The sequence below is a fragment of the Nicotiana tomentosiformis genome, chromosome 8 (assembly GCF_000390325.3).
Source record: "Nicotiana tomentosiformis chromosome 8, ASM39032v3, whole genome shotgun sequence".
In the NCBI taxonomy this organism is placed as follows: Eukaryota; Viridiplantae; Streptophyta; class Magnoliopsida; order Solanales; family Solanaceae; genus Nicotiana; species Nicotiana tomentosiformis.
Window position 1 is genome coordinate 138,224,658 of NC_090819.1, and position 26,775 is coordinate 138,251,432.

The 26,775-nt window shown below is 36.5% G+C and overlaps 2 protein-coding genes and 1 pseudogene across 2 annotated transcripts; all 3 read right to left on the bottom strand.

The window, feature by feature from the left end:
• Positions 1-16,083: 16,083 nt before the first annotated feature.
• LOC104084652 (dirigent protein-like) lies at positions 16,084-16,802 on the bottom strand (annotated as a pseudogene).
• A 2,576-nt stretch (positions 16,803-19,378) lies between these two features.
• On the bottom strand, positions 19,379-20,191 carry LOC104084651 (disease resistance response protein 206-like). Its single transcript, XM_009588570.4, has one exon. It carries the CDS (start codon positions 20,119-20,121, stop codon positions 19,546-19,548), a length of 576 nt encoding a protein of 191 aa, XP_009586865.1. The 5' UTR covers positions 20,122-20,191; the 3' UTR covers positions 19,379-19,545.
• A 4,386-nt stretch (positions 20,192-24,577) lies between these two features.
• Positions 24,578-25,265, bottom strand: LOC104084657 (dirigent protein 5-like). The gene has a single exon (XM_009588575.3). The coding sequence runs from the start codon at positions 25,205-25,207 to the stop codon at positions 24,665-24,667; it is 543 nt and encodes a 180-aa protein (XP_009586870.3). The 5' UTR covers positions 25,208-25,265; the 3' UTR covers positions 24,578-24,664.
• Between the last annotated feature and the right edge of the window lie 1,510 nt (positions 25,266-26,775).

Below are 26,775 nucleotides of genomic sequence, written 5' to 3' on the forward strand. Positions count from 1 at the left end.
AATATGTTTCAGAACGAGTTGAGCTACTTCAAATATCCTTGGACACACTTTCTTGTTGTAGGAACAGATCAATATTTGTTGGTACAACTGCCCGTGGCAAACCGCGGCCAAAAGCTTTCCATCAATCATAGTCAATTATTCCAACCGGGTTTTGACCCATTCATCATCCTCGATCTCGGCTTCAACAAAGATCCGAAGAGAGGGAATCTCAACTTCTGCGGGAATTACGGCTTCAGTGCCATAAACCAATAAGTAAGGGGTGGCCCCAACTGATGTGCGTACGGTTGTGCGATATCCCAATAGTGAAAAAGAAACTTTTCATGCCACTGTCTGGAACCCTGAACCATTTTTCTGAGGATATTTTTAATGTTCTTGTTTGCAGCTTCAACGACGCCATTAGCTTTGGGCCGATAAGGTTTAGAATTACGATGCATAATTTTAAATTGTTCGCATACCTCCCTCATCTAGTGGCTATTCAGATTTGCAGCATTGTCCGTAATGATAGTTTTATGAATACCAAACCAACAAATAATATTGGAATTGACGAAGTCCAACACTGCTTTCTTAGTGATGGCTTTGAAAGTGACTGCTTCGACCCACTTTGTGAAATAATCAATAGCATCTAAGATGAATTTGTGCCCATTTGAAGATTTTGGCTCGATTGGTCCAATAACATCCATGCCCCAGGCAACGAATGACCAAGGCACTGACATAGGATGAAATTATGAAGGCGGTGAATGAATCAAGTCACTGTGTATCTGACACTGATGGCATTTTCGGACAAAACTTAAACAATCTTTTTCCATGGTCATCCAATAATAACCCGCCTGGAGGATTTTCTTTGCTAGTAAATACCCGTTCATGTGGGGGCCGCATACTCCAGAATGCACTTTATTCATGATCTTATTAACTTCTCGAGAATCTACACATCTCAACAGATTCATATATGTGATTCTTTTGTACAGGATTTTCCCACTCAAAATATTCTGATAGTTCTCTTTTGATCCCCACTGGCTTGCTCGGGATATTCTTTCGTTTTTAATAACCTTTTGATATCATGATACCATGGATCACCATCTGGATCCATTTCAATTGTGTTACAATAACCATTCCTTTCTCGAACCTGAATTTCCAACAGGTCAATATGAGCATTACCCCGGTACGACAACATTGAGGCCAAAGTAGCTAGTGCATCTGCTAGATCATTATGGAATCGAGGAATATACTTGAACTCGACAGACTTCAACAGTTTACTGAGGTCTTCCACATGTTGCTCATACGAGCTGAGTTTGATATCTCGAGTTTCCTACTCGCCTTGGGCTTGTCGGATAATTAAATCAGAATTCCCCATGATTAATAAGTCTTGTACATCTAGATCAACCACTATGTTCATGCCCATGATGCAGGCTTCATACTCGGCAGTGTTGTTTGAGCAAAAGAAGCAAAGAGTTTCCTAGACGAAACTCCAAATGCACATTTAGATGGGTTTAATTTTAAATAATACTTGCGCAATCTCTCAACGAGTTTCGTCAGATCTCACACAAGGCCTTCTTGTGTTCTTGATTTAATGATCACATCATCCATATATACCTCCATCTCGTGGTTCATCATATCATGGAAGATGACAGTCATAACTCTCATATAGGTTGCCCCGACATTTTTCAGACCAAATAGCATGACCATGTAACAGTAAGTGCCCCAAGGTGTGGTAAAAGCAGCCTTTTCTGCATCTTCTTCATCAATCAGAACCGGGTGATACCCAGCATAACAATCCATGAAAGACTGTATCTCGTGTTTAGCACAATTGTCAACAAGAATGTGGATATTTGGCAATGGAAAGTTGTCCTTGGGACTCGCCTTGTTCAAATCCTGATAATCAAAACAAACTCGGGTTTTCCCGTCTTTATTTGGCACTGGTACCACATTAGTCAACCATGTGGTGTATCGGACCACTAGGATCACAACAACTTTTAATTATTTTGTGACTTCTTTTTAAATCTTATCACTGATGTCAGTTTTGAACTTTCTTTGCTTCTATTGGACGGGTAAATAACTGGATAGGTAGGCAATTTTTATACCACCAAATCAACACCCAACACAGACATATCATCGTAAGACCATGCAAACACATCTTTGAGCTCAAACAATAGCTGGATCAGAGCATCCCTAGTTTTCTCATCAATATGAATGATTATCTTTGTTTCCCTGGCCTCTTCTGAACTGCCCAAATTAATCGGCTCGTTTTCATTTAAATTCGGTTTAGGCTTGTTCTAAAATTGTTCCATTTCTTGATTTATTTCCCTAAAGGCCTCATCTTTATCAGAATTTAGATTTACACCCTAAAATAACTTGTAATGTAGAAAAGATAGCAAGACTGAACTACCGGGATTCCCTCCTGACGGGGAATGGGGTAGCCTCCCAGTTCTAGAGCTTGAAATTAGGTCCCATATTTTGCACCTCGTCACGGCTCGTGCCTTCCCCTGGCTGGACCATGTCGGTTTCATATAACATTTGTTTCAAAGCCCCGCAAATATCGTTTATCTCTTCGGCTGTGAAGGCCTCTTCTTCTTCCTCGATATACTTTGATTTGACAAATAACCGGGAGAGATGTGGGATGGGCTGTGACAGGACCCACCCGTTTTCTTTGTGTTTGCCAACCCATGTTTTGTCAGCTGATGTAGCTTGGAAATCCATCCCGAAAGGCTTCTCATTCACGATCAGGGAAATTGGCTTAGTAATGCCCTATAGAGATGCCCCGAGCCCCTTTCCAAACTTGTACCCATTTTGATCATTTGGGTGGCAATCATAATTGAAGCACTGGACAAACAATGTTGAGGTAGTGGTCCCCCCTCTTCAAACTGGTCAGCTACCACAATTTCAAAAGCTTGATATAGGATGTGCTCACTGCCCTCCCTGGCTTCAAGACACGGGACTGAGGGGTCCCGGTAAATAGATTGCTTATCTTCTCCATGAACAACGATTTCTTGATTGTCATTCTCAAAATTGACTGTCTAATGGAGAGTGGATGGAACAACTCTGACAGCGTAAATCCATGGTCTGTCGAGAAGGAAATTGTACGAGGTTTACATGTCCAAGACTTGGAAGGTCACCTCAAAGTCCACAAGGCCAATAGTTAAGACTAGATCAATTTTTCTGATTGTATCCCTCTTAACCCCACCGAAAGCTCGCACACATACATTGTTGGCCCAAATTCTTTCTGTGCATTTCTATCCTTTGGAGCATTCATAGGGGACAAATATCTACTCCAGACCTGCCATCAAGCATCACCCTTTTCACATTGTAGCCATCATATTTATCAGTCAAGTGAAGGGCTTTGTTGTGGGCAGCTCCCTCTGCAGGGAAATCATCACGGCTAAATGAAATCTTATTAATATCTAAAAATCTCTCGGCCATTCTTTCCAATTGTGCAACAGTAGTTTCATTTGGAACATAAGCTTCGTGCAACGTTTTGAGTAGCACCTTTCGGTGTTCATCTGAACTCAGCAACAGAGATAGAAGTGAGATCTGGGAGGGAGTTTTTTAGTGTTGATCAATTATCGAGTACTCCAAAGTTTTCATTTTCCTAAAGAATTTCTCTGCTTCTTCATTGCTCACGGATTTCTTGGGTGGCATCTGGTTGTCCCTGTTTTGTTTAGCTTTCCTTAGCTCATCCGGGGTATAGTACCTCCCAGACCGAGTCATCTCATTTACTTCTCCCATAATTTCTTTTCCCTTGTAAGTAACCACGACTCTATTGTAGTTCCAAGGGACTGTTGTTGGATCTTTTATTGGACTCTGTGGTGTGGGACTAATAACCACGGGCTAGTCAGCCTTGGTAATATTATTGTCCCCCGTACCACATGTGTTCCCTTCCGTACGTACAACCTTGGCACGTTCAATATAGGTTTACTTTCATCAAACTTCTTTGGAGTGATGAGGACAAGCTATTATTTCCTCGAGGATTTTGGAACATAAAGAACCAAATTCTTGGCAGGTGTCGGCTCAACTTTCGTTTCAACGGCATGAGGGACCGGAGCTATTTTCTTTTCAGTTTTTGACGGTTTTCCTGTTGATTTAGGTTTTGTCTCCGAACTAGCGATGGAAACAATGGCCTTTAGCGCCGGGTTAAATTCTTTATCATCATAGATCATACCAATAAGTGGCCTGTTATTGTGAGCATGCAATGGATTATTGGTCACATTGGGAGTCTCCCCATCCCTCAGCACAATTCTTTTAGCTTCAATCAAGTCTTCAAACGCCCTCTTGAGGGTCCAATAGTCTTCTATATCATGGCCTACCAACCTTGAGTGGTATGCACATCTGACATCAGCCCGGTATGTTGGAGACTCGGGGTTTGGCCGATTCGGAGCCACAGGTTATAGTAAACCCAATTGGGTCAGCTTATGGAATAAACTCGTGTATGATTCACCGGTGAGGGTGAAATGGTTTCTTCTGGGAGGCTCTCGGGGATGTGGATTATATTGGGGTGTATTTTGTGGTGGGCGAGGATTATATGGAGCATTTTTTAGGAGATTGGTTGTTATCCAGAATCTAGTTTTAGTCAATAACTTTAGATTCTTAGTAGATTTTAGTTAGGCATCTTATAAATCTCAACTGTTGATCATCCTGGATAACAACCAAGCTAGAAACTACAGGAATACTGTTTAAATCCAATCTCTGTGGATACATAAAACTAGAGTTATAATCCACAAACAATCATCTAGACACCAAATCCATCAAACCCTAAGTGGAACTACTCCATAGATATGGAGGAACATCACAAATAAAATTAAAGTATAGGAAAACATAAATTCAATCCAAACTCGGGTCTCGAGTGAGTAAGGAATGATGAAATCCTTGTGTTTGTGTTCTTCCAACTCCTCCTTAGCCTCCTTAGGTCCAAAATATGTCAAAATTCCAGATAATAAAATTTTTCCATGTATTTATACCAAGTACGGTCACCCCAGATGAAACAACCTTCTCCTAGACGAAATAGAAAATTGGCTCTGTAAAGATTACACAGGCGTGTCCCTTTCTGCTATTTTCTTTTCAGTTTTTGACGGTTTTCCTGTTGATTTAGGTTTTGTCTCCGAACTAGCGATGGAAACAATGGCCTTCAGCGCCGGGTTAAATTCTTTATCATCATAGATCATACCAATAAGTGGCCTGTTATTGTGAGCATGCAATGGATTATTGGTCACATTGGGAGTCTCCCCATCCCTCAGCACAATTCTTTTAGCTTCAATCAAGTCTTCAAACGCCCTCTTGAGGGTCCAATAGTCTTCTATATCATGGCCTACCACCCTTGAGTGGTATGCACATCTAACATCAGCCCGGTATGTTGGAGACTCAGGGTTTGGCCGATTCAAAGCCACAGGTTATAGAAAACCCAATTGGGTCAGCTTATGGAATAAACTCGTGTATGATTCACCGGTGAGGGTGAAATGGTTTCTTATGGGAGGCTCTCGGGGATGTGGATTATATTGGGGTGTATTTTGTGGTGGGCGAGGTATATAATCCACAAACAATCATCTAGACACCAAATCCATCAAACCCTAAGTGGAACTACTCCATAGATATGGAGGAACATCACAAATAAAATTAAAGTATAGGAAAACATAAATTCAATCCAAACTCGGGTCTCGAGTGAGTAAGGAATGATGAAATCCTTGTGTTTGTGTTCTTCCAACTCCTCCTTAGCCTCCTTAGGTCCAAAATATGTCAAAATTCCAGATAATAAAGTTTTTCCATGTATTTATACCAAGTACGGTCGCCCCAGATGAAACAACCTTCTCCTAGCCGAAATAGAAAATTGGCTCTGTAAAGATTACACAGGCGTGTCGCATGGGGCGACGCGCCATGCGAGGAATTAGTGGGGAAATCCAAAGAGCTCAACAATTGATAGGCATCAGGATTTTGTCATCCGCGGCACACCATGCACCTCACCACGCACCGCGGTTGTGGAGTTTTCTCAGAGTACGGATGTTTGCTTGACTTTTGACGTGCAGACTTGGTCCTCGACCCCCGAACATGATCCCGGCTTAATCCCTTTGGATTTTACTCAAACTTCAAAGCTCCAAATAGCTCGAATTAGCTCCACAGTATCTACATAGCTCGGAATCACTCCTATAAGGCATAAAACATGCAATAAGTGAAAAACACTAGAAATTAAAGGTCAAACACACTTAAAGTGCAGTAAATTGAAGTGTAATAAGCGACTAAAATACGAGATTATAGCCTACCATCACTTAACAGCATACTCACATAAATTTTCCGTGAATTTCTTTTTCAGATTAGATAGGGAGTTTCTATCCGGAGCAATATCCATATTGTATTGAAAATGGTGGAAACAATCTCTGGCAAGGTCATCCCATACGTGCCAGTGAGCAATATCTTGGTCCATATACCATACAGATGCAATTCCTACCAGACTCTCTCGAAAGTATGCCATCAGAAGTTCCTCTTTTCCACCGGTGCCACTTAACTGGTTTGCAATACCTTTTCAAATGAGCGATTGGGTCTCCGTGCCCGTCGTACTTTTCGAATTTTGGCGTTTTGAAATCAACCGGCAAATGGACATATGGGAACATGCAAAAGTCGGAGTAGGAGACACTATTTTGGCCACTCAGGCCCTACATGTTCTTTAAACTCTGCTCCAGGCTTTTTAATTTCCAAGCCATTTCTTCTTGCTCGAGATTTTTGACTATTCTTTATGGTTCTGCCGGAAAATCATACTGTGGATGTTGAGTATATCAGTCCAGAGTGATATAGGTCATCTCCTGCTGAAATTGGTGGTCCTGGAATGTAAATGTCAGAGGTTCAAAACACGGCCTGGGAATGGTCGGCTGTGCCCTTGTGAAAACAGGTGTTGCAAAAAATAATGTTGGATGTGCCCTGAAAACCGGCACATGGGGGAAAACCACATAAGGCATGTCAGAACCGTTAGACGGAATTGTTGGGTAATCGTATGGGATGAACGGGTTGGATACAGGGACGTTGGTAGCCCCACCCGACCTTGGATCAACTCGAGGAACCTAGAAATTGTGTTGGGCGATTCCCTGCCATTTTACTAGGCGTCTCACATTTCCTTCATGCGGAGATGCAACATCCTATTCTCTTTAGCAGTTGTTGATTCTGGTTGTGGAATAGTCGATATCGGGCTATCCTCAGGATCAATAATTGGTAGATGACTTTTGGAGGCCATAGGAACATTGCCTTTAGATCTTGTGAAGTATGGATAGGAAGCCATATTACCAACAAAAACCAACCACCTGAGTAGAACCTGGCTAAATTGCACGCACAACAACCTTGTTAGTTTTGAAACATTTAACAGATAGGAAATCACATGTTGGGATGCAATGCACCTAAACAGTTAAACGCTTCTACCATGTGTTTGCAATGGTCGCGTGTTTCATCCCGGCCTTTAAATGTCTGTGCTCTTTTCTTCCATTTCTCGCTCTCTTTTGCTTTTGCCTCTCTATTTTTCTTTTCTTTTCTGCTTTGGCCACCCTTTAATTTTTCTCTTTTGTTTTATCGCTCCTGGGTTTTCTCTTTTTGTTTTGTCACTATTTGATTTCTTTTCTTTCTATTTGTTTTTCTCTCAACTTTTCTCTCTTTTTGTTGATTTTTCGCTCAGTTTTGTTTATGGCTATGATTGCATCCGGTGGGGATTGCCTACACATCATGATACCGCATGAATCAAACCATTACAAAGTTCAAAAAATAAATATAAAATGAAAGCAAAGAAATTTTTGGGGTTTTCCATATTTCATTAGTAAAATCTTTTTGGGTTTTTCATTACAAAGACTCGATAATATCAATAACTGACTTTAATATGAAAATGTACAAACTCGAAGAAAAAACAAAAGACTCGAAATGGACGAAGGACAACAGACTCAATGCGAGAAAAAGTAACTACAGACTCGGTGACTGAATAATTAAAAGACATATGACTCTCAAACTCTAATCCAGGGTCCTGGGTGACATCAGTCGGTCACGACGCATGACCCCTTGTAAGCTCATCATGAAGGAACTCTAGGTTGGCCATGACCTGGCGAGCGAAAGACAACACTGAAGCAAAAATCATAGCTTTAGTCATATTCTCACATTCATTGCATTTCATCGTGGTGTAGTCAGCTATTTCTTTGATTCTAAGCTTAGTAGCACCCCGTTCCTGGAGCAACCGTCCAATCTGCTATTCTCGGACTTCCACTAATCGCCTGACCCTGTTATTGTGGTTTTGCAGGTTTACTACATCACCTTCCAGCTTATTAAACAACACGTAACAATGTTCCCTTTCTGCTTCAAATCCCTTAGACTGCTGACCCAACACCTCTTCAAGGGCACCCAATTCTTTCCTAAGGGCGAAGACCTCTTCGTCGTGATGTTTCTTCATCTGTTACGACATGCGGTCATTTATCTCCCCTCTTAGTTGACCAATCTTTACCTTGGCTCTTCGTAATGCCTTTTCAATATTTTCCAGAGTGGCATCATAATCTTGCATTTTTCTCTAGCAAGCTGGCAATATTTCTTTGGTCTTTCCAGTTTCTGGCCGGCACTTCAGAGGCTTTCTTCATCTGTTGGAGCTGAGCACGGAGGACTTCATTCTCGCAGATCAGACACTTCTTTTCACCTTCAGCTTTTTGTGCTTGTAAGTATTTCTCAAAATGGAGGTTTCTCAGCTTTTCTTCTAAGGCATGAATAGTTACTTGGTATCCCTTTTCCTTTTCACCCTAGACCAACCGTTCTTGGGTTTTATCATAAAAGGCTTGAACATGTGGCCTTTTTGTGGGCCTTTTGGGTTCTGGCTCATCATCTACGCGAGACATCTTCCCAAACCACATAGCATAACCCGAATCTACCTCACCTCTCGCAGGATCTGTCACCTGGGTATCATCTTTCAAGTAGCGATAACCATTTCAAATTTGCTGGATTAAAGCCTTGGGGAGTGGGGATTCAGGTGTAGCTCAATCACTTGCACACTCAAATCTTCATCTTCAGGCACTACTTAGTACCTTTCTAGCTGTCTTAGAACTCTCTGTGGCGCATACGGCTAGACACTTCTCAAACCCAACAACAACAAATAGATTTTTAGGGCCGAAATGTGTATCACCTCTCTTACCCGGAGCCATACCAAGTCCACTCAATTTGTCTTGTATTTAAATATCTTAGGTGGGATATCCAGGCTTCCACTCTTTCTGGCGAGTTGTAATCTTTTACTCTTTCTTCGTAACTCTCAGTGAAATTATCCTTGCTCGGACCATAGCTCATGAACTTGGGCTGATGCCGGAGATGCTCAATCAACCACATTTGCAACAATACATTGCACCCTTCGAAGAATTTTGCCCCGGACTTACACAAAGTCAACGCCCGATAAATGTCTGATAGAATGATCGGGGCAAGAGGGTGATGTTTTTTGGCAGTGAGGACCTGTACAACCCTGGCTATGCGGGTATCATTGTCCACTCCTCGTTTAGGAAGACCATAATTCCCAGAAATGCCACTGTGAAGGCGAAGCAGTGGTGAATCTGCCATGTGTCCTAGTTCTGCTTGTTGTTAAGGCCCTTTTCATGCAGTTCAAATCCATTTGGCTGCCGAACCTGGAGTACATAAAGTAGAAAGAACAACACCCTCTGACTACGTTGGTCTTTTTGATTTTCTTACCGATGTTCAGAAGATCGAAGAACTGGTGTACCGAGGCAACCCTCGGGAATATGACTGGTTTCTCAAATCCCTGCCAAACCTGGAATATCCAGCTATTTCTTCTAAAGTGAGAGTAAGATCAAAATCAGAGAAGCAGAAGACATTGTGAACGGGATCCCAAAAGGTCACTAGTGCCTCAATCAAATCGTCATGTGGTTTAACTTTCATAATATCTGTGAGGGCTCCCAGGTGCTTGGTGACTTATTTCTGACCAGCTTGCCCGAAGTCATACCACCACATTTGAAGCTGAAGTGGAGCCTCATCTACAACCGTCAACGGTGTGTTCTGGATAATACTCATTTTGTACCTTTGGGTGGTTAAGGTTAGGGTTGACACTAGTTTCAAAAGACAAAACCAATGAACTCTTTTTGCAAAATAATCTTTTATAAATTACCTAATTTTTAAGAAAAGTCAAAGAGAGGGTGGCTATTTGTGCAATTATGGCCGAGGAAATGGTGGCTATTTTTGCAACTATGGCCCCTTCATACTTTCAAGGAAAGCTTTCGGGTCGGCGGGAGGACATTATGGTAAAAGTGACACCCCATTAACAGACACATCCATTCTTGCGAGAAGATCCCTTCGACACTTTGAAGATGTTCTGGACACAATACTTTCTTTTTGATTATTTTGCAAAAATAGGGCCGAACCCTATGAATGTTGCATATGTATCTCATGTCCGGTGAGAATCAGACTCGTGTAGTTCGTACAGTTTTGACAAAATAGGGGAAATATGGCATTTGAAAATTTTGGCTCATTTTGAAACGACCTTTCTTTCTTTTTCAAAAATTCGGCAGAGTTTCAGGATTTTTTAAATATCGAGATTTTTTGGAAATCGGATGAATTTTCTCTCTCATAGTTCTCATTCTTGCTTGTTTTTAATTTTCTGTCCCTATTCTAGAAACCGGTCAACATGCAAACTAGATCAAACAAAATGCACAACTAGCACGTAAGATGCATCAGGATGGTCTTGTAATTTTGGGTACATTTGTCCTAGACAGACCTAACCCATGTGTTAAGTCCCCCAAGCCAAATACACATGATGCAAATAAATATTCCTACTAGGGATCCGGCATGAGGCTATTTTACTCTAGGTTTAAATTCTGGAGGGGGGGGAAGTATTTTATACCTGGCTTACCCAAGCGGACAGCTCGTGCCGAGGTGGGGGCAATATACCGGGAGCACGAAAGTCTACCTGGCCTAGTTACTGACCCAGCCTCGTTCTAATTGGTATAACCTCTGACAGAAAAGTGGGCCACGTATACGTGTGCACTATAAATTCAGAAGACTTAGAAGGGAGACGTAAGAAGGTAGTTTATACAGTTTAAATAATATCAAAGAGGTAAATGAACGAAAATTAGCACATTAGGCCACAAATATAGTAATATCATACAATTAACAAAGCCAAGTATAGATCACATTACAAGCTCGAATTCTGAACCCCGAACTAGGGATTCTGGGTTCGTATTCCCCAACTGAGTCGTCAGAGCTGTCACACCTCCTTTTACGGGAAAAAGATATTTTTCAATTTAAGTGCCATTATTAAAATAAGATTATTTTAATTTAATAGAGTCTCCACTTGAAGTAATTATTTACGGTGTCCCAAGTCACCATTTATTTTAAATCCCAAATCAAGGAAATTTTTTAACTCTGTTTAAATCTGCGAAACATAGAAGACCGAGTAAGGAATTCAGTTAATCCGGGAGAAGGTGTTAGACACTCCCAGATTCCGCGGTTTTAGCACGGTCACTTTACAATCATAACTTGGCTTGATTATTTGTTAATTATGCATTTTAGGAACCTATGTGTATTTTTACCTTTTACCGCTTTTAATTACTTGATTGTGGCGTTATGGAATTAATCTTGGAACGTATCATATATGTGTGAATCCGTTTTATTTGGTGTGCTAAAATCATGTCACGTATACGTGTACACAATTAATAACACTTTATTATTATTAAGATTGTTTAGCCAAAGTCGCACGAAAACGTACCTGATTTATTTTTGAAATCATAATTATGTTACACGAACGTATACATAATCACGATACTATATTAAGAGCGCGCCTAAAGCATTCTACGAGTGTTCATAAGTTAATTAATTTCTAAATGTTTGAGAGTATTGAAAGAGGTCTCACAACTAAGGAATTATTTGGTGAACAAGCATGTTTAAAGAAGTAAATCAGATGCCCAACCTTTATTAAAAAGAATATTAATAAGCTCATGACCACCTAAAGCTGCGTTGCTAACTTGCTGACCAAACACGAGAGTGGTACTGTACTTTGGTGGAAAATTCAAAATTGTAACGTGATTTTAATGAACATGACTTATTTCAAAATTGATCACATATTTTCTACATTAATTAATTACTTCATCATGGATTAATAACTAGGTGACAACATTATGGACTCAAATTATCTAACCAAATGCACAAGACCTTTAATAGGTCTTGTAGTCATAAATGGGCTAAACTTGAAGCCCAAATCATCATGTTTCAATGTCATTAATCTTTTCAGGAGTCGACAGATTATCGAGGGCCTAAAAAATTATTGGACCAGGACATACAAATTCGAAATTCTAAACAATAGATTTGGGCCTCAGAAATGAGCCTAGCAGCATTAACAATTGAATAATTACAAATGTAAATTAATTAACAACTCAACTAGATACTAAGACAGAGACGAGCAATTTAAATCATACATTTCACTAATCATAGCATGAATTACAGACTCATTAATATAAAATTAAATATAGGCTTCTATTCTATGAGCTTCCATGATAAAAGTCTGCCTCCCATGTTGTTCTCTTTTCTCCAAACAACTTCTAAATTTACAAAGACATAGCCATTTGGGTTACTCTTGTAAATCACTTTGGCCATTTTAAAAATCCAGCAGATAAACATACACTGAAATCAATTACTATTAATGACCACATTAAGTAGGAATTATTATTTAAGAGTGTAAATCATTATCAGTAGTAGACAAATAATACAAAAGTCAATTAAGAAGGCAAACTAGGCAGATTTGTAACTAACATGCTTGGATTTATAGGAATAAACACAAACAGAGCATAGGCAACTCAAAAATCATTCTCAAACTCAAAATAAAATGCTACAGATGAAAGTACACATACCTAAGGCAGAAAACATCAAAACAAAGACCAAACAGTAGCAAACAACAACACTTCTATATTGAAATTCCTAGAGAATATAAAGTAAATGAGCTGAGATTTGGATCAGCTTCTGATTCCCTTTTTTTTTCAACTTTGGGTTTTTGAAACTTCTCTAAAGTTCAGATATGAAATTCTCAAATTTCCAGTTGCTATAGGGCGCAGGCGTGTGCAAACATGTGTGTGTGAGTCTGTGAGAAAGTGTCCTTTTATAGCCAAAGATTTAGGGCTTCTTCCTTAATTTTCTTTTCCTTTCAACCCTTTTAGTTTTCTGTTTTTACTCATTAAATCTCCCACATCTGCCGTCAAAGGATTCAACCAGTAACAACGACAGCCAAATTTGGGAAAAGAGGAATGAAATCCCAAGAATGCCTCTTCAAATCGCCAAAAAATTTTAGCTGATGAGTATTCATTCTGTCTTTCAGTCCGATAAATACTTCATAGGTCAGAAATCTATGAGGAATCAAAGGTTTGGACGAAAAAGAAAGCTAAGAGAAAGATTTGGGAATTCTGGCCGGTCAATGGCCATTTGATCGGAATTCGTCAATCAACGAACTAAGTCGGAACCAACATCAATCAACTGTCCTCATCAAGAGTAGTCGATTGATGTAAGTTTTATCACCAAAGAGGGCTGGATTAGGAAAAAATTGGAAAGGGAACGAAAAGCTTGAATTTTTATTTTTTAGAACCACTAATCGTGGAGCTTGGATGGATTTTTGAAGAAATGGTTGATGGAATAAGGATGAGGAAGGGGTGAGGATTGTTGGGTGAAACATTGGGGGTGATTGGGGTGGCCCGCTGTCGTAGGGTAATTTTCGGCGACGGTTGGACAGTGGTCAACGGTGGCGGATGGGCGGCGGAGGCAATTTTCGGTCTGTCAGGATTCTAGAAATTGGAAGAGGACATTTGGGGGGTAGGGTTTGAAGAAAAACAAAAATCAGATCTTTAAAGGGGTATTTTATAATAAGGGATCCAATCAGCAAAACGATGTAGTTTGGTTATAGAACTACGTCGTTTGGGACGGTCTGAGAGGTCAGGTATTGGACCGGGCATGGGAGTGGGTCTGGGCGGATTTTGAGCAATTGGGATTCAGAAAATTGTGATCAAAGAGCAGATTTTAGAGAGATTCTTCATCGATCTAGTGGCCGGTGAATCACTAGTCAAAGAGCGAGAAGCCGCCAGATTAAATGATTTGGTGGGATCTACAGATGTAGTGGCTGGTGAACCATTTCTTCTTCTTCCACGAAGATTCAGACAAAGCCACGCCGACTCCCTTTTCATCATAAGGCATGGAATTAGACCAAGGGGAATCTCTATAGGAACTAGTCCCTTATATTTCCCACATAGGAGATTGAGACACAGCCTCAGGGTTATGGGGAAAGATATAGATCGATCGCCCTAGATAAACAACTACATAGAGGGTCTCTACTAGTTTATATATTCTTTGATTTCGTTCCCCCCGTAAGAAAAATATTACAACCTATGAGGTCTGCAAGTTTCATATCTAAGTAATACCCGGACTCCCCAAAGTCACTAAACCGCTCTCTTCCACCCGATTTGAACTGAACCGCATTCTAGTGAGATTTTTTCCCTTTACTAAACTGAAATTCAGTTGCCTATCTGATCGTTGGTCTAATTGGGCCTTTCTCTATAGCTCGAATCGAATAGCTGGGCTACCCTTCCCTTGGCTTGGTTGGTTATGTAAGAGAATCCCGGGAGAAAGCAAGTTAGACCTTACTTAGGGCGAAAGATTTATTGGATGGTTCATTCTAGTCTGAAATCAGTCAAGTCATGGAATTGGCAGAAGTTTCCCCTTAACCAACCCTAAGAGGGAATTCTTCTATTCATTAAGATGAAGCCATTTAGTCAGCTCTGAATCTGAACTCAATGATTGCAATTCAAGAAGGGCATGAAGCTTTGGCTCAGCACAATAGCATTTAACTTTGGGAAAGAGAATCGATCGCTTACCTTGCTTTGGCATGCTAGAAGTATTTCGTTGTGGTTCTCATTGATTGAGTCGATCCCGAGACATGGCCCAGTCTCATTTGAACTCAAAAAAGCTTTAAGCTCTTTCCTCTTCATTTTGTATTTAGCCACTAAACAAACTAACTTAACATTTAAAGCTCAAATAACGAAAATTTAGTACATTGGGCTGCCTTTTTAGGTAGAATAAATTGATAGTACCAAAGTCATGTCAATCCTCATGACTTGTGAACAAAAAACAGGCAGAATCAAAATAGTAACAGTCATGTCAATCTGTCATGACTAGTAAACAATTGAAGGTAAAATAATGATAGTACTAAGTCACTGCTAATTTGTCATGATTTGTGAACAATTCTAAGAAGGGGACTTTGATCATGAGAAGAGTGTAGATTAGCTTTTCGATACGAATGTTGCTCTTCAATCTTTTTTGAACGAGTTCTGCTTACCATTTACTTATAAATAAAAAAAAATTGGAGTTCTCCTTCTGTCTGGTTCATTAAGCTAACAAAATTTAAAAAGGATTCAGAAGTTTGTCCTCAATCTTGAATGTTGCCAAAGTTGACGACTCCAACCAAGATGGATTGCAGGAAGATATCGAGTATATGTTGATATTCCAGCAGCTTAAGGCTATTATTTTAGTTCAAATTTTCATTAAACTTAAAACGATCTTTTTTTAAAGGAGTCTCGGAATAATGGTAAAGTTGTTTGTGTATGATCTATAGGTCACACGTTGAAATAGTAGAAGCAGCTACTAATACTTGCATTATAGTAGGGTGTCTACATCATACTCTTTGGGGTGTGGTCCTTCCCCGAACCCTACGTCAATACGGGATACTTTATCTATCGGGCTACTCATAATTTGATCTTTCTTCACAAATTTCTAAAGAGGGAACAGACTAAATAGCGACGCAAAATGATTCTAAAATCTCCCTAATTTAAATGGCAAGTGGAAAAAAATTGTTTGGTGAAACAATAATAAAGTTGCTCGTCAACCATCTATCGTACTCCTTACATAGGAAACCTTATTACATAATATGCACTAAAGAAAAGAAGAGAAAGAAAACATAAGATTAGGCGGCATTAGTTTAATGGTTTACCTCAAAACTAAAACAAAACCAAATATAATGAGGACAGATTAGTTTGCCAAAAGCAAAAAATTATTCCCATGATTTTATATCATGCATTATGAAGGCTTATCTTAAATTGAAACTTCCATGCAAAAATATATAAGGCTGAAAAACAATCAATAACCACACAAATACAAGTCATGGAAAAACACAACAAAATAAAACGCAAAGAAATATTTGATTAAATGCAAATCAAGAAAAGAAAAAAAAACAAGAGGAACTAGAGCAATTTCCAACACTCGTACAACTTAATGTGGACGCGAAGTCGAAAATAAACATTTCCTTCAAATGCATCAGTACTCAAAGTGGCTATTCCTCTAGCCATGAAAAAATCACCAGTTACATCAATTACTGAAATGTCCCTAGTTTTGTTCATTAAAGGGTCATGACCAGCAAAATTCAAGCTTCCTTTATAATCTGTATTATTGAACACAAAAGAGAAACCAAGCCAAGAACTAAAAGTGTCCATTTGATCGTAAAAGTACATGCCTTGTGCCCTTCCAACTGGGGTTCAGTGTAAATTGTTGTCAAGTATAATTGGATCATCAAACACAATTAAGTCCCCAAAATTGTTAGGACTTGCCATTATATATGGTCCTATTGCCCCATTCTGGCGCGCCTATTATGGCTGAAGTCGCGTTCTTATAATTTTCACCATTGTAAACAATGTCGTGAAAGTAAAACACCATTTCTTTACAAGGAGCTCGAGCACGACGAGTGTAGCTCTCATGTGCAGAAATGGAGAGAAGAAGAATGCATAGAAGTGTAAATAATGACTTAGAAACCATTGTTATACAAAATTTGGGAGAGAAAAAGAGACTCTAATTGGCTTCGAAGGACTTGCTATTCTTGGTCTCTTTATATAGAAGAGTGTGTGTGTGTGTTTTGATAAAATAAATTAAAAGTTAACTAACGTTTTGGATTATTAAACACCATGCTTCCAGAATAAGGATACTGATGTTTCAACATTAATTTATTGGTTTTATTAATTAACCCTACATGTTGTAATAAAAATATTGATCAGTACCGACATGTGAAATGCTTTCCATCTGTTGAACCTGCTTTCAGCTAATACACAGCTAAAATATTGTAACTAGCATATTAATTATGGGTTTGATGATTCATTACAGTATTACATGGAGTAACGTTGAAGTAAACAGAGTTAAGATTCCTTGATCGCAGGTAGGGGTCTCAAATGGGCGGGTTAGGTTAATTTTGGGCGGCCAAAATGAGCTGAATCAATAAATGGGCGGGTCAATAATCCACTCAAAAAATCACTTGGACTGAGATGGACTGGGTCAAGATGGGCTAAAATTTGGGTCATAGCCCAACTCGTCCAACTCTTATCGAGCTTTAATTAAAGATTTTTGCCTTTCTATATATTATTTGAAACTTTATTACCCCCTTACTCAAGTTTCAATTTAATTACATAAGCATATACAATTTACTAATTATATACATTTTAGGAATTAAATGAGTATCTCTTTATATTAGGAATTGAATAAGAAAATCAATTATTTCACATCCTTATTCACTCTCCCTCCTGCACTCTCTCTCTCCGTCTCTCTCTCTTTCTCTCCCCTGCGCTCACTCTCTCTCTACGTCTCTCTGTCTCTCAATCTCTCACTCTCAGTTCTTTCTCCAATTTTTCTTCCTTTAATGTTCTCTATTTTTTATCCTTTCATGTTGTATATATTTTTAATGGAATTCATCAATGAATTTCAATCGTTTTACTATAGAGTTTTAACTTAGCAATTTCCTTTCATGTTGCACAATTGGTGTTCAAATTGAAATTGTCAAACAATAAATTTTGAAGGTATGTACTCTCCACCATTGTCAGCCATTAAAAAGCTTTGAAGCTTTGAATTCGAATTTGAATTTTTAAAAACCATTATTTGTTTGGATTTGAATGTTGTTGCAAACAATTAGGAATATTGTTTGGAGATTATATCTCAATTTTGAGGGTGTTTGGTGAAGATTAGACTTGATTTTGGCTAAATTTCTGATTGAAACTCGTCGAAGAAGAAGAAGAAGAAGAAGAAGAAGAAGAAGAAGAAGAAGGAGGAGGAGGAGGAGGAGGAGGAGGAGGAGGAGAATACATAACATACAACATACTTAAATTTGAATGTTGTATGAAAGTTGAAAAATAGTTGTATAATGTATGAATCGTTGTGTAAAATTTGTATTTAAGTTATCAATACTACCTTTTTACATAAAGTTGTTGATATGTATCAAAATTGTATTAAGAGAGAGTTTTGATTGGAATTTTAGAGAGGAAGAAGCACGCACCACATACAAAATATATACAAATCAGATACAAAATATACAAAAGACATATTGTATGAAATTTGTATTTAAATTGTAGGATGTTGTAAATGTATTTTAACTGGTAAAAATAATGTATGAAAGTTGTAGATAAGCTGTAAATAAGTGTATACTATATAATTAGTTGTATGAAATTTATTTTTAGTGTGTATGAAAGTTGTAGATAAGTTATATATTATATAATTAGTTGTATAAAATTTATTTTTAGTTTATATGATATTGTAGATGTATCAAATTTATATCAAATTTGTCCGAAATTTATTTTTAATTTATATGTTATTGTACCATATATTACGGTCATCATGTTATTGAACGTAAAATAGAAGATTTTAAGTTACTATAAATTCAAAAATAAAAAGGCATCACTCTTTGAAGTACTGAAAATAGTGTCAGATAAAAAGAAAGATATTGATAATACAATTCTCTTTAGAATTTGGATTAATAGTATTTGGCTACTGACAGAAAGAATGTCAATGCCAGAGAGGGTGAAAGAAATGGAAAAGTCCAAACGATATTATACGAGAGAGACAAACAGAGAGTCTAGTAAAACATGTGAATAGCACGCACTTTTGTGACTGGAGCAAGTTTCATATGTTTTTGGACGAGTTTGTGTTTAGCTTAAAATAGGTAATCCACAATTAGAAGGAATTTTATTGAAAGAGAAAAAAGGAAAAGGGTGTAACTTAATATCATAATTTAAGGTACTAATAATGGATTGTATATAAATTGTAATCAAACCTTATCTAGGGGGGATAATTTTCAAAATTGGGACAATTTTGTTAATAAGATTTCATATAGTGTATATGAAAGAAAAAATCTCTTTAATTAATTTAGATTTTTTCTTATGAACTGTTTAATTATCAAAGAAGTCTCTTTTTCTTTTGTTTTGGTCATATATAAAATATCAAATAAAAATAAATTGTTTTATTCCCAACACATGAGCCTTTGTTCGAAAGATGGGGGTATATTTAACGTTAACTATTAATAGAGCTTAAATTTGAACCATTTCACAACCCTCAAGATAAATTTGAGCATATTCCTTGTATTTAATACAATTTCACTATCAATACAAAAAACTTAAACCGAAAATTAAATGGTGCATCTTATTGGACAAAATTCTTGGATTCTTTAACCAACAATAAACCCTCCAACATAAAAACAAAAACAACCAACCTCTTCTCTTTCTCCCCACACAAAAAAGAAAAAAAGAAAGACGACAACAACAATAATAACGTCTAAAATTATTACCAGCACTCATAAAGTTTAATATCAACACGAAGTCGAAAATAAACTTCACCCTCAAAGGCATCAGTCATGAGTGTAGCAATTCCTCTTGTCATGAAAAAATCACCAGTTCCACCAATTACTGAAATATCCCTAGTTTTGTTCATTAATGGATCAGCTCCAGCAAAATTAATACTACCCTTATGTTCAGTAGAATTGAAAACAAATGAAAACCCTAACCATGAAGTAAATATTTCTTTTTTATCATAAAAATAAAAACCTTGTGCTCTTCCCACTGGAGTTGAATGAAGATTGTTATCCAAAGTAATTGGATCATCAAAAATAACTAAATCTCCAAAATGGTTCTTTCCTCCCAATTTTGTAAAATTTCCCCATGCTGGAGCTCCAACTATAGCTGAAGTTGCATTTTTGGCATTTTCACCATTGTAGATTATGTCATGGAAATAAAACATTAGGGTTTTACACAGGTGGCGAGCGCGTATTTTATTGGCTGATTCGACTACGAAAAAGTTTATGTGACAAAGAAGGAAAAGGAAAATTAAAATGGCCATGGAATTAGATTTCTTGGCTGCCATTTTTTAGAGAATTATCCAATAATTGGTTGGAAATGAAGAATTTGAAGGTTGGTTTCATAATCTTGACTTATATATAAGAGGATTTCTTCTTTAATTTCTTCCAATTGTTGTCTTGTAACAGAAAATGGTCCAAAATATTAACAAGCTTGGCTTTTAAGGGATCTAAAATGCCCATGTTGTATTGACGTAAAAACTAAGGCACATTTCATGGATATTATCTTTAAGTCTATGCCAGATGAATATTTTCTTGGTAGCTATAATCATTTTTTATATGCTACAGAAACATAAACGGTATGTCTTATTTCCATGGCAATATCGGATTGGATTTCAAGCCATGTCTATGAAATCAACCAGACCAGCTTTATTCCAACAAATTAGTGTAAAATTGCAGTGCTGAAATATCACGCAATAACATTGAAGTTAGTGTGAAGTGTTGGATATTGGGTTTGAGTTACGGGTCGCCGATGTGTACTACTCCGGCCCACTTAGAAGAGAAGAGATAAGACTGATGTAAGTTAATTATGAGAGAATTTATTAACTCCCAAAAGATTAGGAGAAGTGTCGCACGTTACATTAATAGTTGGAGTGTGCAAACGGTTGAAGCGATAGGCAAATCTCCCCATCTTCGATACACACAGATTCTCCCTCATACAAAAAGATTGAACTCAGTAAAGCTAAGGCATCTAGGATGTGTTTGCTACTAAGGAAAATATTTTCCGGAAAATGATTTTCAATTTTCTCATGTTTGGTTGGCCTAAATGTTTTCCCTATTAAGAGAAGGGAAAATATTTTTCAAAACTCCTTCTCAACCTTCCCCATCCTATTCCTTATCCCCACCAATACCCACCAACCCACCCCCCCACCCTAAATAAAATAAAAATATTATTAATAGTACTTTCTTTTCATGTTATAAATAGATTTTATTTTCATTTCAACAAATGAGTATTTTTTTTCATGATATAAAAAAATATTTTTTTCATTTTAACAAAAAAAATACTTTCTTTTCATGTAGAAAAAGTATTTTTTTTTCATTTCAACAAAAAAATATTTTCTACTCTCTATCCAAATACTAGAAAATCTTTTTCGGAAAATATTTTTCACTCACCAACCAAACAAGGGAAAATAAGTGATAAAACCACTCATTTTCCATGAAAACATTTTCTAGGAAAACATTTTCCTTCATACCAAATACACCTCTAATTTGTGAACAAGAACTCTGTTTTAATTTATTGAGATTCAGAGTACGACTTGGGGCTATTATTTTGGTGGTGAGTTCAATAATTTTTCCGTTGCGTTATTGACAAGTACGCTAATGTTGTTCTCGCCTCGCTATTTAATCTGTCATAAAGGATTTTGCCTTTAATCGTGTACAATTTATTTTTGGTCTAATCGAATTTTCAGGTTATCATGTCTTGTTTATTATAAAAAAAAGTTCGGGTATATTGACGTGATAGTATATTATATTATATATATAGTGCACAAAACATAAACTCTTTATTAGCTGGTGTCAAGCTCATGAACATTTGCCGAAAGCGACACACAAAGATATAAACATTAAATAAGACTCAATCATCAAGGATTGTGATAGGATGAATAGGATTTCTCCATCCTTTTGAGTTCGAACCCTTACGCGACACAGATTCGAATTAATCGGAGGCTCAAGCGGTATGGAATACATAGTGGGAAATCAAAAAAGAGTTACATAAGACGCTGAATATAACTGCATATTACTTTCATTTTCGGGAATATGTATGTATAATAGTAAGTCGTTGAAAAGAAAAAAAGTACTTAAGAGGTAAACCATAATGTGCAGACGTAAAAATACTATATAGAGTTAATTAAGTTCCACCTTTACACTCCTCACTTTTTCCAACACCGTACAATATGTTTTTTCTTTTCTTTTCTTTGTTGCTAGAGATGATATGTTTGATAAAGAGGATATATTTGGTAATGTATCTTAAAGTCTAACAATCCATCAACTTTCATTTTATTTTCCATTGTTTGACTTGTGAATTGTGATGAAAATAGAGTAAAATCATAATCTAATTATCATATGGCTGATCAATAATTGGATCACCTAATGTCAAAGAAATATAATTGGAGGATAAAACCTTTAAGTCTCCTACGTGGAAACAACAGCTTTCGAAAGGGAAAGAAGTACAATAGAGCTAGTAAAAAATTAGGTGTCCAAATCCATTAATTATGAAAACGTAAATCCTAAGACGAAATAAATCTAAAATTTGTTAATATGAGAATTCAAAGTACTACCCACCTTTTTATTGAGCAAAAAACACTTTTAGCCCGCGGGCCAAAATTATTTATATTTGATAGCCACAAAAGTATCATTTGTATATTTTTCGTATATAATATAGAAAATTTTACCTCCTATAGCAAATGTATACACCGTATTTATTATAAACCAAAATTATTTTAAAATATTATTTTCTATAGCTACCTTTTATATTTTATAGAAAAATAAGTATTTATGATATATACTACAATTGAGGTATGAAATACGCTGTTTATGTTTTTCCTCTCTCTTTATTTCAATTAACACATGATTCTCTCTCAAAATTTTTCTTCTTTCTCTCTCTCTTCAAATCATAGATACACGAACGAGAAACAAATCATGAAAGTGACCGAAAAAACTCATAATCAGAAACATGAAAGGAAACCTATAATCAAAAAAAGGAAGCGGAGATATCTTGGGCGACGGAGAGATTGAAGAGAAAGAGGGATTCTTAGCGCGGTAAGTAAGAGAGAAAAGAGGAAGAAGCGGTCGAATTGGAAGCGTTGTAAATTGTAATGGAAGAGGTACTGAAGAGATACAAGGAGTCTTGGCCGGAAAACGCCATCTCCGACGAACTTTCTTCTCTTCTTTGCTGTTTAGTCACATACAATGATACAAATACATTGTATTCGGTACAAATTCACTCAAACACATTATATTTTTGTATAAATATATTTTATTTGCATGTGTTTATGTATTTCGAAGGTCTGTATTTTTTTAATATACCTGTATTCATGCATACTGTACATACAGTACGCATGAATACATGATATAAATATTGAAATACACTGAATATAAACAGTGAATACATTTAATTTTAAAATATAGTGAAATACGGTAAAATACACTGAATACAAATAGAAATACAGTGAATACAACCAATGAAATATATTGAATACAACAGTAATAACATGTATTAGGAATAACCAAAATACTATTAATACAAATATATTTGAATACAGTGAATATAAAATAGCGAATACAATAAATACAAACATTGAATCTAATGAATTCAACAGTAAAAAACAATATTGAAACACACTAAATATAAAAGTTATATACAACTGAAAAATTATTCTAATTAATTGGGTTGATAATGAGGCATGTTAGAATTGATTTTGTTGAGTTATATTAGGAGTGTATCACGCGAATTGATATTATTTTCGTTATTAGATAGCTGGACATACCTATTTTTAAGATGATTGCAGTTACTGTATTCATGATTACATGACGCGAATATATGTGAATACATGCGCGTACAGCTGCCCTGCCCTGATTTTAGGCGTTTTTTGTTGTTGTATTCATAAATACAGCAGCGCGAATACATGTGAATGCATGCGCGTACAGCTGGACTACCCTGATTTTAGGCGCTTTTTGCAGCTGTATTCATGAATACATGGCGCGAATACATGTGAATACATGCGCATACCTTGATTTTTAGGCGCTTTTTGTTGTTGTATTCATGAATACAGCAGCGCGAATACACTACCGTAACAACTGGATAGTAGCTATAGGAAGTTAATAGCCACTAAACAATAGTGGTTTCTGAAAATTCCTCTATAATGTACATACATTCTTCTCAACCTACTGCTCAGTTAGATATATTATTTGGCTATAATTTTGAGACCGGCTATACAGCGTTATTTTTTATTTTTTGTTATTATTTAATATTAGATTTGAAATGTAGTCGAAATCATAGCTAGCGTCAGACTTCCTCAAAACAAATAATAACGGATCTTATATATTAGGTGAGCCAGCCAACTTTGTGTTCTTCCATTTTCACCAACCATTTTTCTAAGAGTTATTGAAGATATATTTTTTTAGAAAAAAAAAAAAAAAAAAGCTAAGTTAAGTTTACCTATCACATTCTATTTTTCTGTACATCTGAAGGCAAGTACCTCAACTTCAATTCAATTTTATTTTACGAATTTTTTTTGTTTTGTTTTATTTTCTTTATCTTTAGACTCTTTGAGAATATATGTGTATTTCTTTTGATTCCCGAGGAGAATACTGTACCAGGTCTTCTCAATATTAAAAATTTCACATTTTAAGCAGGCTTAAATATAGATATCCTTCCTTATTATAACTACTTGACAACGTCGCAGAAAAGAAAAAAGAAAAAGAACACAAACACAGTGATCTCTAGTCTATAATAATGCTAGTATATATCTAATAGTATAATTTATAATTCAGTAACTTAAAAAGATAAATTTTGAACTCATTAGCTTCAAATTCTAACTCCGTATATATCTATTAGCATTCGTACAACTTAATATCCATTTTTAGACGAAAATAACCCAACCCTTCAACAGCATCAGTACTAAACGTAACAACACCTCTAGCCATGAAGAAATCTCCTGTCCCTCCAACTATAGAAAGATCCCTAGTTTTCTCCCCTATAATATCTGCTCCCATAATACTTAACGTACCATTATACTCACTAGAATTAAACACCAATGTATAAGCAAACCATGCATTATAAGTAGTCTTCATATCATATAAATAAAACCCTTGAGCTCGTGCCACGGGCGTTGACACCAAATTCTGATCTACTGTTATTGGATCGTCGAAAACAACTAACATTCCAAAGTTGAAATCGCTTATGACATTTGGAGGGTTTGAAACATTTGCAGAGGTCGCATTTGCAGTATTTGTAACGTTGAAGAGGATGTCGTGGTAATAGAGAACGAATCGTTTGCAAGGTTTTTCGGGTTTTAGGGTTTTAGAATTGGCTATGAGGAAACATGAGGAAGAAAGTATAATGGAAAGGATCTTGAAATAAGAAGATTTTTCCATGGTTTATAAGTTTAATGGCTTTTTTCGTTGAGAAATTGAAGTGATTTTTTCGAGTTATATAGGGCAAAAGACTCATGTTACTGTTATATATTATTTAGTACGGCGTGAATTCAGTGATCAAAGAATATACCTTAATAGCTTAGTACAAAATTTTGAGAAAATGTTTATCTGCTTGTTTCAATAGTTGTACAGGGTTGAAGACAAAGTTTAAGTTGCACGAACTCCATTTTTTAATCTTGTCCAGAAAGATTGACCATTCGACTTGTCTTATTTAGTGTTTCATACTTTAAAATCTTACAGATATAGTAATAAATTTGTACGCTTTTAACAAATAAGACAAAGCTGCCAAGCTGATTATTACACAAACTTTAAAAAATGGGAGGGTTTTTTTTTTTTTTTTTGGTCTCAAAGTTTTATGGGAAATTACATATTTGGCCGGTTGACAAAAAATAATTACATTTGCTAGTCAATATAAAAAAAATATATATATTGATTATGCATAAAATATGAATAAATTTTGTATGTTATACATTAATATACAAAAGATATACATTTTGCAGGCTATTGTTTTTTATAACGGCTACACTATATTCTTTTCCCAAGTTTTATCCTTTTGCTAAAGGAGTAGTATCATAAGATTTGGGCCGACAAGTGAAACAAAGTTGGGCCGAGAAACCAGGCCCATATCTTATCAGACTGTCATCATCAAAATGGATTGGAAGTGGAAATTAATTCTTTATTGATTCATAGTGTGGTTAACCAATCAAAATTTAAGGAAATGCACAACTCAATGAATAAAGAGTTCCCACTTCAAATCAAAAGGTCAACAATGAGCAAGAGAGAGTTATCGGTTGTAAAGGGATGGAAAAGCTTTTTCTTCTTTTGATTTCAACCTAATTTGTAGCTTCGAATAGAATAGTAGGCAAAAAGTCCAAAAGATAGTTACGTCCGGTCACAGGCGGATCCAGAATTTAAACTCTGTGGATTCAACTTTTAAGATTTTAAACATTGAACCCATTATATTTTTTAAGTTATGGGTTCAAATCTATTATTTTTGTAATTTTAATGAATTTTTTCATATAAATTTCTACTCAGCGTCTGAATGTTATGGGTTCAATTGAACCACAACTACCACACTGCATCCGCCTCTGAGTCCGATGTACAATACATCCCGCGTTCACGCAGGGTTTGAGAAAGGGCAGTACCCCAGCATTAATGACTACTTACATAGCTCGAATACGTGACTTATAGGTCACACGAAAATAATTTTACCGTTATTCCAAGGGTACCTTCAAAGAGTCCAAAAGAAAAGAGAAAGATTGTTGTATGTTGATGCTCAGTGAAAGAATAAGCTAACGATGTATCATCAGAATATTAAGAACGGAATGGAATGAGTAAAAATGATTCACTACATTTCCTAGACAACCTTATGTAACACTCACTATTGTCACAACCTGATATATTGAAACATCTGCAAAAGCAACAGTGTAGATAAAAATACTATAGTCAATAGCTTCATCATTAAAACAGCCAGAAAAATGTAGTGTCTACAATTATCTAGGTTTATA